The sequence below is a fragment of the Coturnix japonica genome, chromosome 1, assembly GCF_001577835.2.
Source record: "Coturnix japonica isolate 7356 chromosome 1, Coturnix japonica 2.1, whole genome shotgun sequence".
Classification (NCBI taxonomy): domain Eukaryota; kingdom Metazoa; phylum Chordata; class Aves; order Galliformes; family Phasianidae; genus Coturnix; species Coturnix japonica.
In genome coordinates, this window is record NC_029516.1 from 174785817 (window position 1) to 174800341 (window position 14525).

The following is a 14525-nucleotide window of genomic DNA, read 5'->3' on the forward strand; positions in this document are numbered from 1 at the left end:
AGATGTGTGATGCATTCTGTTGCCACCTCTACATGGCTGTGAATTCAGCATCCCCACGGCACATGCAGGGCAGGAGCGACACAGACACCGAGGGCAGATGACAAACGCTACCATATACCTCTGCTATAGTCATTCGCATGGCACTGACAGGTGAGGGCTCGATGTCCACCAGCTGAACCGTGTTAAAACTCTGGAGGCAGAGATTGCACAGGGATGGAAACACAGCAGCAAAGGTTAGAGAGGCACAGCAATGGTTAGGGAGGTTCTGCAGACAACCTGACGTGGTGTGCAGCCCTCTACAATGGAGCTGGGAGAGCAATCAGAACAACTTGAGAAACAGAAAGATAAGGGAAGCAGTGTTACAGGTGTTAGTAGTTTCGGATTAATAATATTGTACACATCCATCTTCCATCTGACGACTCAAACTGGAGGTGAAGATGTTTTCATCCAAGCCAGTTTAGTAAAGGATTTAAGACATAAAAAGCTGCATAAGGCTCATTTTCTTTGGGCCAGATTTACTTTCCGTTGCTATTTCTTATGAAAACATTCATGGTGTGGGTGGTATATCAACACGTCGCTATTTTTAAAGCGTTGATAGGAAATGTATTTACCTACTCTTAATTTTAACACCATTAATGATTGCTTTGCAAACAACACATGGCCCAGCACGGTATTTTCCAAGGATTTTCGGAAAGCAATGTTTTAATGGCACTCTAAAATCAAGGATTTCCTATATATGGACTTCCAATGTATGAAGGGAACATATAAACAGGAGGGGAACGGCTGTATACGAGGGTGGGCAGTGATAGGACAAGGGGGAATGGTTTGAAAGTGAGACAGGGGAGGTTTAGGTTGGATCTGAGGAGGGAGTTTTACACCCATAGGGTGGTGACGCACTGGAACAGGTTGCCCAAGGAGGCTGTGGATGCCCCATCCCTGCAGGCATTCAAGGCCAGGCTGGATGTGGCTCTGGGCCTTCAAACCAGGCCATTCTGTGATGCTATGATATTCTGCGGCTGTGCTCAAGGGAATCTGCAGTTCATCTCAAGCTCTCTCAGCTAAATCCTCCTTGAAAAGCAAACATTCGACAGGGCAGAAGGCAACTTCTGCAACTTCTTATCCAATTCAGTTTCTGCTGCTGTTTTTATCTTTCATTCCCATTGCTCTCTCTGTCTCGTTGCACTTATCATTAACCACACACACACTGAATCACTCCGGAGCAAAGTCTGTTGGAAATGCATTACTCAGAACGAAAGGACAACTGCATTTCAGAGCACTTTCTGCTAAAGAGAACTGGGTTTGCTTAGCAAAGGGTGAACATTAGCCTATCAGCAGGTGGAATATTTTCACTCTGCATTTTCAAACCTCTTGAGCTGGAAATCCACGTCCTAATTACACCAGGCGCTCTGATTATTCTACGAGAAGCACTTAACTGAAATAACTGCATTTGCTGTTACAGTTTTAATTATGACAACGTGCTAGCTGTAAGGAATAGATCATTTCCTCTTGCTTGCAGTAGCTCCTGCGGCCATGCAGGACGGTCAGCTTCAGCAGCCAAAACTTAGTCTAACACACAGCCAAGAGCCTGACACAGCCCCCAAAAGGCCTCACAATGGGCTGCAGCCTTTTCATTAGTGCCTCAGGTGGAGGCACAAGGAGATACAAAGAGCCTTGAAGTACTTCCCCACTGATAGTACAGATATGTATATCCAAAACCATAGGCTGCCCAAGGAGGCTGTATATGCCCCATCCCTGCAGGCATTCAAGGCCAGGTGGATGTGGCTCTGGGCAGCCTGGGCTGCTGGTTGGTGACCCTGCACACAGCAGGGGGTTGGAGCTGGATGAGCATGTGGGCCTTTGCAACCAGGCCATTGTATGGATAGTTTTGTGCTCTCACAGAAGTCAACACTGGTACATGGTAACTCCTAGAAGCACAAAAGCATGAGTATGGAGAGATGGTCATGATTTTCTGCTGAGAGTCCCTTCAAAAGAAGTTAAATTGAGGCGGCTTTTGGTCTACTTAAGACAAGCCTCCAAACAGAGGACTTCTGCACAGCAGCAGGATCACAGCTGCCCATCGCTCTCCTCTTTTCAACGGTTGATTCTTTTTACCTCCCATCTTTCAGGAAGTTCATTCGGCGATTTGAGAGCTAAGAAATCCACAAAAAACCAACCTCTTCAAAACCCCCAGTTGGATGCTGACATTTCCACACCTGGAATTAAACAGGAGTAGCACAAACCATTCCATGGTAAGCAACAGAGGTGCCAATGATTGTTGTTCTTACCTCAGCCTTGCGAATGCTCTTCTCTGGCTTCATTATTTTCTGCCCAGTTCACTCGGTTTTGTTCAGACATCACAGGCCCGTGGCACTCCAGCTCTTCAAGTGTCTGCCAGAAATACACCAAAAGAGGGGGAAATGTTATGTTAGATACACAGCCATTCACTGCTGAGGTTGGCCAATGGGCAGCAGTCCATCGCAGGCAACACAATGAATGAGCAAGACACACACCACTGAAAGGCACAGCATTTCAAATGGAAGTTTACTTAGGAGAACGGCCTTCAGCACCTTAAAGAAAGGAAGATACTGTGCTATGACCCACTCATCCGCCTGCTGGTATTCGCCGTATCTAAGACAGACACGGTCCTTGCTTATGTCAGGTTTAAAAGAGCAGCTAAATGGGAAGTGAAAAGTCACCACACCGTGAAAGCCCTGAGCAGGGGAGCCAAGAAGGTTTGCTGTGTTGCAGGAGCTGTGTGTGTGCAGGAGAATCACTGAATGCAGGTTGGAGCTTCCTGCTTTATGGACACAGACATAGACTGCACTGGTCAAAGGCTGGATTGTGGCTCTGGGCAGCCTGGTCTGCTGGTTGGTGACCCTGCACATAGCAGGGGGTTGGAACTAAATGAGCACTGTGGGCCTTTGCAACCCAGGCCATTCTATCCTCTATGATTCCCAGACAGGAGCATGAGAGCCACAGACATTTCAGAAAACTTCTGACCCACAAAAGGCTCACTTCTCCAGACTTTATTCTCACTCCCAGGCAGTCCCGCTCCACTCCACAACTGCCTTGGCTCCACACAAGGCAGATGAAATGCATCCCTCGGTTATTTGCAGCAAAAGAGAAGCTGTAACTTTCAGATTTATACGGGAGTAACAAAACACACTGACAAGCCATAAAGCTGAGCAGCTGTAAAGCTGGTAGTACCGAGACAAGATAAGATGAAAAAGGCAGATTGCCTGGAGAGACTCCCATACAATAACTCCTTGGTGCTGAGCAGCTCGTTCTTTCATACAGCAGGAGCTGCAAGGAGTGAAATGTGCAGTGTTACCCAACCGTACCCGCTGGCTGTGGATGATGTTTTTGTGCTCGCGGGCCACGCGGGTTGGCCATTTCCGAGCTCCTTGTTGAGGCTTGCTCTTCAGTCGTTCCAGTTTCCGATTCCAGTTGTCGACTCTGAACAGAAGACAAAGAGAGGATGAGTCATGAGAAAGGCCTGGGCTGCCTCTGCTTCTATGACACTATTTACTGAGGTGATAACTTCATCTTGCGTTTATGAGGGCCCTATAAGATACAGCCCAGGATATTGTCTCATACAAAACCAACTTCTCTCCTTACAGACTTTGTCATGGCATGCACGTTGAGGAATCAACTGCAAAAGCAAAGCTCAAAGAATTCACACCTCACAGCCCTGGGAAATCAGTCTCACTGTGACACTGAGCACCACAGTCCTACTGCAAAGATGGTTCTGAGGGATAAAAGTGAAATACTATTTCGGTAACACACCATTATTAAAGAGATGAGAATGAGCAGTCTGAGAAGCCAACTCATTTCTAGAGTAAATTACGCACCATAGGAAGCAAAGACAAGAGGTTAAGTGGGATACAACCAGCCATTTAGGCTCAGGTTTGCATCATCTGTCATCAAGTCTATGCCACCAGAGTCCAGAGAACAGCAAAGCCACTTTCACTGCCAGACAACAAATGTCTGCAGAACAGCAACTTGAATCTTAAAGCACCATTTCTGGCAGTGTTTCATATGAAGTCTGCTTCATTGCTGGTCAGCAGCCAAAGAATGCATTTTCTTCCTGTCAAGAATGCCAGTGGAAGCAAGATGGTGCAGGTCTCTGTTCTCAACAGACTGAGCAGAACCCAGGTGGGAACCTGAAGATGGGACCTCCAGCATCTGGTTACTGAAATCACACCTATCTTACCATAGTTTCCATATATACTACAACCCTACGTGCATTTAACATACATCTCAGTCTTCAGACGCCCACCGATTCAATTCTTTCCATTCGAGTCAGTTTCTGATGTTCTTTTCTGTATTTGGGGTGTTCTGTACCACACTTATTGTGCCTGGATTGCATTGAGGATAACTGAGCAATGCTTCTTTTCCAAGCCAGTCTCGGTTCCCATCAGTGAGATTCTTACACCTCCATCTCACACATGCATCGTGCTTTGAAGTGAGACAGGGGAGGTTCAGGTTGGATCTGGGAGGGGAAGTTTTACACCCAGAGGGTGGTGCGCACTGGAACAGGTTGCCAAGGAGGCTGTGGATGCCCCATCCTGAGGCATTCAAGGGCAGGCTGGATGTGGCTCTCAGCGCGCTGGGTCTCGCTGGGTGCTCTTGGTCGAGTCAGCTAGTTGGGGTGGAACTGGGGAGCACTGTGGGCCTTCTCAATTACAAGCCATTCTATCATTCTATGATTCTCGGAGCCTTAAGCTCTGTGTTTTTTCACACTGAAGACTAAACAAGTTCATTCATGGCAACAAAAGCAGCAAATGTTTCTGTTGAAGCAAACCAACGAACACGAACACACCTGAATCAAGCCCTTTCTTTCTCGAAGCTGACATAAGGGGCACCCCAGCAGTGCCACGTGCAGCACTGAGCCTTATGACCAACACTTGCAGGCAGGGGAGAGGATACGCATGATGCTTTCACACAGCTCAGAGCAGCTTTTTAAGAAAATCTATGGTCAGCTTTGGTGCCTGTTTTACTGTGTTACAGTGGAACTCAGCTCTCTTGGTTTGCTGAGGGAGCACCGTGAAGGCCTGTGTATGGAACAGGCTCTCAAGGTGGGTTTCTCTCTTCTGATTCAGTATTAATGTGGGGGATCACAACAAGCTACAAGTTACCATCACACGAATCCCTTCTGCAAGGCAGATCGCGAGTGGCAGCTGATGCCAGATGTGCAAGGAGAAGGTCAGTGCAAGGTTACGCTTCTGCTTCCTCCCACCTCTGCTTTTTTTCAGTCAGCCTCGAACCCTAAAGCTCTGGGTCTGTTCCATGTCAGAGATTACAGCTGTTGATAGGCTGGGGCATGGGCTGTTGTTCTCTGCGATGTGCCGCTCTCGCCCTCGCCTTGTCTTGCAGGCGGCTGTATATGCACCCCGGATCCCTATAGTGGTGAGGAGCTGGAACAGCTGCCCAGAGAGGCTGTGGATGCCCCGTCCATCCCTGGAGGTGTTCAAGGCCAGCTTGGATGGGGCCCTGGGCAGCCTGGGCTGGTATCAATGTGGAGGTTGGTGGCCCTGTATGTGGTGGGGGGTTGGAGCTTCATGGTGCTTGAGGTCCTCTTGTCCCTCCTCTTGACCCTCTCCAGCAGCTCCCTGTCTTAAGAGCAGTGTCTTACAGATCCTATCCAACTCAAACAATTGCCATCCTGTGATGTGAGCTGACACGAGCGATGCACAGCAAAATGACTGGAAGGCCTTTACCAACAGAAGATAAAACAGTGTTTCTCTTTCACTTCCCAACTATGACTCAAAGACAGCCTTGAGAGCAGCCTATTTTGACCCCCTCACTGTATAACCCACACGGTGCAAACCAGCACGCTCAATGCTGAACACAGAACGTGTTACAAGCGTTGTTCCAACACAAGTTGCTCTGTTTCTGTGCAGGTGGTTCAGGGATCCATACAAAGGAATATTACGACCACACCGAAGCAGCTCGTTTGTGTTCAGTGGCAATTAGTATTTATTTATTTATTTTAGCCCAGCACATGAATTATTGAAGTACCCAAATTATCCTGGAAGCGATCACGTATTTCTGATTCTGGCTGCTCGACAAAGCAAACAAACCACGACCGTGACAACATTCAGCTGCTCTCTCGTGTTTGCTTTTCTTAATTCAAAAGACAGAACGCTGCAATATTTTGTTTCTAAGCTGACAATCAATTATTAAGCGATGAGCCAAGCAGTTGGGTACAGCTTGAATGTCATGGATGAGTAATGATGCTTCACACTACGCAGCTCAGGACCCTCAGTGGCAGTTTCTCTTGGTTGCTGCTCTCCTGAAACCCAGTGCTGTGTAAATGCATGAGAACACAGTCTGGGTGGCAATAGGAAAATGTCTCCCCAGGAAAAGTGTCTCGTTTCTTTAAACTTAATCCCACTCTGGTGCAAGCAAAAATAATAAGCCTTCAGTATTTGTCATTATTTTGGAAGCAGGTCTGGGAACCTATATATGCCCTAAGTATTCGGTTACAAAGAATCATTCAGCTCGAACTTACCCTGCTGGAAGTCTCCAGTAAAAACTGGAAGGTGTTCTGTACGGCTTGGCACGTCTCGAGCTCAGTCCTGCTGAGTGCCATTAAATAATCCTTCAGGTGATCGTAGACGTTCCCATCCAGAGCCTGAAGGAAGAGGCAACGCATTAAAGAAAAGCACAACACAATTCAGAGCGTGATGTACAGAGTAGTAACGCCATGGAATCATAGAATTATCCAGGTTGGAAAAGACCTTGAAGATCATCAAGTCCAACCGTAGCCTAACCAGAACCCTAACTCTAACAACCCTACACTAAATCATATCCCTGAGCACCACATCCAAACGGCTCTTAAACACACTCAGGGATGGCGATTCAACCACCTCCCTGGGGAGCCTATTCCAGTACCTAAATGGCACACATGGAATCAACAAAGTGTCCAGAGATGAATCCAGATCCCCAGGCCATCCCATCCCATCCATCCCATCGCATCCAATCCCATCTCGCCATCCATTCCATTCCATCCCTCCCATCCCATCCCATCCCATCCCATCCCATCCCACCCCACCATGTACCAGCACAACTCACTGCTCCAGAACACCTGTGGGGGGGACCCCACCACTCTTGGACATCCTGTGCCTATTTATTAACAGTTTCACTTTCTAAATGCCCATCTGAATGCTATCAAGACACGATCACCTTCCTGGAGCAGCCTCAGACAGTGACACACAGATATATTTCACTTTGACAGGGAGGACCAGCGGTGCTTATTTCCATTAGATGGCACCACAGAGCACCGCAACAGCCCCACGCTGGGTTACACCATCACCACCCAACCGTGTAAGGCAGCCACAGCTGAGAGCTCAGCTGAGGTTTGGGGAGATGCTGTGATGGGACACAAGTGATGGGATCCAAAGGGCCACGTGAAGCCACCAGCCCAGAGGTGCTCCAGGTGGCACTGCAGGATGCTCCTCACCCAGTGCTTGGTGTGACCCACTGGCTCATGGCACGCCATGGAATGCCCAATGCTGAGCAGAAATATGGTGTAAGCTTCAAAACTCCCTGAGGACGACACTGGAGTTCCAATGGAGAAGCCCTGTTGTAATAAGAGCCCTAAAACCACAGTGCACAACCAAGGTTATGCGGAGGTCTAGTGCAAGCTGTGTGCTGAACACCAGCTCTCAAGTAGCTGACGAGTCCATTTAATGTCACATATTAAAGGCAGGTTTCCTTGGGGTCTCTTCCAATACAAGCCATTCTATGATTCTATGTACCAGACCTGGAGGTTCGTGGTCCTGCCTGTGGGTCCTCCACTATGAGGACAGGCTGAGAGAGCCGGGGCTGTGCAGGCTGGAGAAGAGAAGGCTCCAAGGAGATGTTATAGTGACCTACCAGGACCTGGAGGGGCTTCTAAGGGTAGCTTGAAATGGGACAAGGGGAAAAGGTTTTAAACTGGAAGAGGGTTGATTTAGAGCAGAGATTGGGAAGAAATTCCTTCATTGTGAGGGTGGTGAGATGCTGGCACAGGTTGCCCTTTGAGGCTGTGGATGGCCCCTGCATTCAAAGCCAGGCTGGATGGGGCTGTGAGCAGCCTGGGCTATGGGAGGTGTCCCATAGGGCTTGGGACTGGGTGAGCTGCAAGGTCCCTCCCAACCCAAACCATTCTGCCATGGTTTATGGTCTATAATCCCATCCTGGGGTTTTTACCCTTGACACTCCATGCGCTTTTATAACGTTAAATCCTCACTGTAATTATCACAATTAACAGCAAAGTTAAGAAATCCCGTTGCAAGTGCCTTTATCTTCGCATCAAACACACAGTGCTCCAACAGTGCAGCCCCATAGTGCACTTCCAGAGGACACAAACAGTGCGTTTATAAACTTCATTGCCCCAAATGAGACCTGCAGGCTTTTGGGATCGAGTAATTCCGTCCCTGAAGCTTTTCAGACCAAACACTGCATTGGAGCGTTATCTCTGCTAATAAATGGAAATAAACAGTTTCAACTTGGCAATGTAGTTATAACCGATCGGTTTAAAAAGCAGAGAGGCTGTGGATGCCCCGTCCATCCCTGGAGGTGTTCAAGGCCAGCTTGGATGGGGCCCTGGGCAGCCTGGGCTGGTATCAATGTGGAGGTTGGTGGCCCTGTATGTAGTGGGAGGTTGGAGCTTCATGATCCTTGAGGTCCCTTCCAACCCAAACCATTCTATGAGTCTGTATGAAGGGGAGAGGAATCCCATCTCAATGTCTGCTTGTTCCCTGCAACTTCTCCCTGCAGCTCCTTTGGAACAACTTCACACTGTGGAAGAAAAGCCTGCTGAAGTATCACAGTGCACAGATCTGTCAGTGCAGCAGAACTGCAGCACAGCCTCCCTCCTGCCATTAATTAACAGTGCTTTGGCTGTGATGAAATCCTTAAATAACAAATGAGAGCTGCCAGGACTGAAGTTATTACAGTTAGTGCAATACGAAGCATACCCTGACCTGCTGGCTGCTTTGGTGCAGCCCAGTGGTGCCAGCTGTATGGGCACAGTGCTGGCTCATGTACAGCTTCCATCCACCAGAACCCCAAGGGCTCTCAGCAGGGCTGCACTCAATCCTTCCATCCCCCAGCTTGTATTGGTTGAATTAAGATTGAATAGATTGAATAGATAGATTGAATAATACTCAATTCTTCCTGAATCTCAGCAGAATCCAATCACTTCACTGCATTCAAATTGGCCATGGTTGTAGGTCCATGAGGGGCTGTAGGGCCTTGAGGGCTGTAGGGCCATGAGGGGCTGTAGGGCCATGAGATGCTGTAGGACCATGAGGGGCTGTAGGGCCATGAGATGCTGTAGGACCATGAGGGGCTGTAGGGCCATGNGTAGGGCCATGAGATGCTGTAGGACCATGAGGGGCTGTAGGGCCATGAGATGCTGTAGGACCATGAGGGGCTGTAGGGCCATGAGATGCTGTAGGGCCTTGAGGGCTGTAGGGCCATGAGATGCTGTAGGACCTTGAGGGCTGTAGGGCCACAAGAGGCTGTAGGGCCACAAGAGGCTGTAGGGCCTTGAGGGCTGTAGGGCCATGAGGGGCTGTAGGGCCATAAGGGGCTGTAGGGCTACCATGAACCTCCCCTCTGCCCCCTGTGCTTGGGGCCAAACAGCCCAATGGACTCCAGCTGCTCCTCACCCACTTTGCCCTCCAGACCTTTCCCCATCTCTGCAGTTCTCCTCTGGATGCTCTGACAGCTCTGTATCCCTCTGGCTTTGGGGTTGCCATGTCCCTGGTACAATGATGCTGAAGGCAAAGCATTTCCTCGCATGGGTGGAGGGAAGAGGCCAAACTTGGGTCCAGACCTGCTCCTCCCTGCCTGCAGGCTGAGCATGGAAAGATAAGCAGAAGTTGTAGAGGAACTGACCAAAAATCATTGTGTCTGCGGACCAATACGTTTTGATGTTATCTGTCATCCCAATGGTATGGCATCACAGCAACAGGGCCCATTTCCCTGCTCAGCAATCAAAACAAAACCCCCAAATAATAAGGGAGATCTCTATCACCGGGCGCCTTCTTCCATCTATTTTAAGCAGCCAATTGAACAACTACAATTCAATTACGCCACCGCCCTATTCCCATTCCCATTGGAAGCCCCGCTGTACAACCTGTAAACCATTCAGAACAGGGACTGCTTTTCTTCCTCTGTTTTCCTAAACACCACTTTAAACCTCTTCCCATTATACAGCAGAAGCTCAGTTGAAGCATCCTTTGGGTCTCGGAGAGGTGCATCCCAAGTACAGCAACAGCTTCTTGGATGGCAGCAGCATGTACATGACACTGTGAGTAAAAGGGAGGGCAGGAAACCCCATTCCAAAGCCATTTTGCCTTATAAATACCGAGTGCCTTCCTGCTGGTGATTTCCTCCAGGCATTCCCTGCTCCTGGCACAGAAGAGCAGCTTGTTGCTGAGATCTGTTAGTTTTCTCATCCCTCCAGTCGCTGCAGCATCGCTCGCTTCTTCATCATCACGACATCCCAACATAAAAGTGAATCACGTCTGCGGGTGTTTGTCAACAGAACACAACTCTGGTACAGAAATTACCAACAAACCCGTGATCAAAGCCGTGTAAGTGTTTTGAGAAGCAATGCCTGCAGTAAGCACGGATCTGCTGACGTACCGCAGTCAGCTCCCTCCTGCTGAGCAGCAGAGCAGTCCCACGGCACCATGGCACTGTGATCTGAAGCCTGAACTCTGCTTCCATCCCTGGAGGTGTTCAAGGCCAGCTTGGATGGGGCCCTGGGCAGCCTGGGCTGGTATCAATGTGGAGGTTGGTGGCCCTGCCTGTGGTGGGGGGTTGGAGCTTCATGATCCTTGAGGTCCCTTCCAACCCAAACCACTCTCAGATTCTTCAGTTCACAAATGCATACCATAAAGAACGCACTATAATCATCTGTACTTCTTTTTATCCACCTTTTGTTGGGACTCCAGCATATTTTCCAATCCTTACTCAATCGAATAGTCATCCATTACATTATATGAGATTAAATTAGACCATTATAGCCAAGATCTAATACAGAGCACTGAACCGTTTCATCAAGAGCAGTGATTAATAGAAGCGTTTCTGCTGCTCATTAGATTAAATCAGAAAGCTGTTTTCCACAGCAACTTCTCCAAAGATGATAACCACACATCGGGATGTTGTCAAGCCAACACATTTTCTTTCAATACCTTTGAATCACGTCAGTGTCGGGTTTTCTTTCAGGGCTTCCCTAACTGTGATTTATGGGACTCTTCAACTTATATAGGACTCATAACTCTGAGTTTGGGGACACTAAAAGCCTTGAGCTGACCTGTTTAAAGTTCCCTATAGTTTAGGGACAGCTGTTGGGCATAGGGGTTGGGCTGATGGTTGGCGACCCTGCACATAGCAGGGGGTTGGAGCTGGATGAGCACTGTGGGCCTTTGCAACCCAGGCCATTCTATGATAGTTCTATAATATGATCATGAGTTCTCCTTTCTCTTTATTGCTGTGACTCCTGTGCAGCCTCCTCTGCAGGAAATACCCCTCAGAAGCAGAACTCAAATCTCACTACACTGTTATCATCAGCATCATTCAAGAAAGTGTTTTATTATCCCATGAAAAATTATGATTGCTTTAACCTAATTGTGTGAGTTGCCATGGTTCATAATATATACATATAAGACATACATAAATCACCACCAGAAGTGCTGTATCAGGTTGACATAGCAAGGCTTTGCAATGATGGGGCTGCAGGGCGGCCCCAAGGGGAAGAACTCAGCATTGCCCCATGGCTCCAACTCACTGCTGGCAGAGCTGAGCCACGAGTGCTCCCAGCTTTAGCTCTTGTTGCTCTTATCTGTTAGCAATAGGCAATAAATTACATTAATCTCCCTCTGCTGAGCCTGTTTTGCCTGTGGCAGTGACTGGTGAGCAATGTCCCTGCCTATATCCCAACCCCTGAGCACCAGGGTGAGAGCAGGGCAGGTGGTTTGCAGTCGGAAGCCTTCCCTGTACATGTTTGCTCAGCTCCTACCTGCAATTAGGTTTGTTAATTTAAGAGAGCAGCTACTGGGAGCTGCTGCTTTCCAAAGGTAACAGTCCATAAGGGTGATGTGTGAGCATTTTAAGGAAAGCCTAAACAAGAGGGCACCATTTTCCATCAATTATTCACCAAGCGATGCGGATGCATAATCACCTTGCAAACACGGCCTGATTAATGTGATTAATTTCCCCACAGTTGAATGATCTCTGTGCACAGGTGCCCACGGATCGATGCCCTGGGAAGGGAAGCAGCGTGGCAGCAGATATTGAGAAACCCCAGTTGGTATCAGCTGGAATCCCATCATCATCTGCTGCACAGCTGCCCATTGTCGTCCTTCATTCATAGGAATGAAGAGGAGAAAGCAACGCACGCTCACTGCCCGGCCCTGCAGGAAAGCTCCTGTGCCCATCTGATAGCAGAGATAAGGCAATCTACGGCCGGCTTAATTGTAATTACAAAATATTTGTGGCTGGCAGTTGGCAGGAGCAGGAAGTGAAACAATAGCTCTCTCACACACAGCTATTCCCTATGAGTCGGAAAGGGAGGCCAGCAGGAGCACAGAACAGCTAATGCTGGGTGTGCAGAGTGCAGTTAGAGAAGGAAACCCAAACCCTTCTGACATCAGAATTATTTTAGAACAGCAAATAGTTCCCCGGGTGCTTCTAAATCACTCGAAGAAGCATAAAACAATCATGAGTGTGTAACATGATTTCTCAGTGTGATAACGCGGGCACGGCTGGCTCTGGAGCTGCACAGGCCCTCATGTAAATGTTCCCATTTATTCAGGGCAGCCATTGTGAGGATAACATTCCTGAAGCAATTTAAGACCTCTCACTAAGATGCCAACTTGCTTTTAAAGCCCACCAGAGCCACACATGTATGACTAATTTCTGGGTAGAGGGTCACTAAGATGCTCAGAGGTTTAAGTTGGATCTTAGGAGGAAGTTTTTCAACCAGAGGGTGGTGACGCACTGGAACAGGTTGCCCAAGGAGGCTGTGGATGCCCCATCCCTGCAGGCATTCAAGGCCAGGCTGGATGTGGCTCTGGGCAGCCTGGGCTGCTGGTTGGTGACCCTGCACACAGCAGGGGGTTGGAACTACATGATCATCGTGGTCTGTTTCAACCCAGGCCATTCTGCCATTCTAAGTCCTCAGCGTTGGGTCACTTCTATGAACATCACTGGATGCGGATGATTCCCATTTGTCCACATAACATCTGGAGTCTGTGTTTACATTTGTTATAAACAGCCACTGCAAGTGCCCCATAAGCAGAGGATGACTGTGTTGGAAGCAGAGCTGCTGGCTCCGCTTCATAAAAGGTCTCAGCCTGGCCTTGAATGCCTGCAGGGATGGGGCATCCACAGCCTCCTTGGGCAACCTGTTCCAGTGCGTCACCACCCTCTGAGTGTAAAACTTCCCCCTAAGATCCAACCTAAACTTCCCCTGTCTCACTTTCAAACCATTCCCCCTTGTCCTATCACTGCCCACCCTCACAAACAGCCGATCCCCCTCCTGTTTATACCCTCCCTTCAAGTACTGGATGCCCACAATGAGGTCTCCCCACAGCCTTCTCTTCTCCAAACTAAACCAGCCCAGTTCCCTCATCCTTTCCCCATAGGAGAGCTGCTCCAATAGTAGCCCTAAGTTGACATAGGGTCAGGGCCTGGGGGTGCAGTGTGGGGTTGTGCTCAGTGATCCCTGTGGGTTGTTCCCATTGGGATATCCTACAGCTCTTGTTCCCTTCTGCTATGTTGAGCCATCCCAGCTATTGTGTACTACATGCACGGTGCTCACTGGACATCCCCCTGCTCACCATTACTGACGTCAATCCATTGTGACCAGCAGCACAAGCTTTGGGAGCCAGCCTGGTTTCTCCCTCTCAGAACCCTTTAAGACAATACCTGACAACAGGCAAAGACGTGAGAAAGGCAAACACGGCCTGTATGTCTAACAACAGATCCATCATGGTAACAAAGCAATGCGGTCACGTGGCTCGGCGCTGTCACAAAGGTAAGGACCTGCTCAGTGAAATGATGTAGAATTAGTTTCTATTTAAACTGCGAAAACTCAGATCAAGAGCCAGAGCCAAATTAAACAACTGCACTTCCTCATGTCAAGCGAATGGGAAAGTACAGAAAAGCCAGATGGCACAACTGACACTCATAACAATACAGAAAAGCTTAGTGAAACCACAAAAAGAAACCCAGAGCTTTAACTCAGTGCTCCAGCACCAAGATGGCTGCATGGAGCACATCATGGAGTACAATCAGAGTAAAGAAGCATGAATTAGCCCTGCTTGCTGTCACTGCTCCTTGCTGGATTGAATGCTTTAGCAAAGCTGCTTGTGAAAATGCACTGCTGTCTATTAACAGCCCCATGATGTGACTGTCACATCAGTGCTGTGTTAAGGATTAAGTACCCACCTAGGAGAATCAGGGGTTGTTCAGGTCCAATGGTGACCGTATGTGTGGCACACAAAGCACTTCTGAAATCT

At 48.6% G+C, this 14525-nt stretch overlaps 1 protein-coding gene across 1 annotated transcript in view; it reads right to left on the bottom strand.

Moving 5' to 3' along the window:
• The window catches only part of FCHSD2 (FCH and double SH3 domains 2), a 100735-nt gene that overhangs the window by 32545 nt on the left and 53665 nt on the right, over positions 1-14525 (bottom strand). The window contains exons 10-13 of the mRNA XM_015852530.2: positions 6505-6637; positions 5808-5844; positions 3342-3456; positions 119-316 (exon numbers count right to left, since the gene is read on the bottom strand). Coding sequence (XP_015708016.1) covers positions 119-316; positions 3342-3456; positions 5808-5844; positions 6505-6637 — 483 coding nt within the window. The remainder of the gene's footprint in view (positions 1-118; positions 317-3341; positions 3457-5807; positions 5845-6504; positions 6638-14525) is intronic.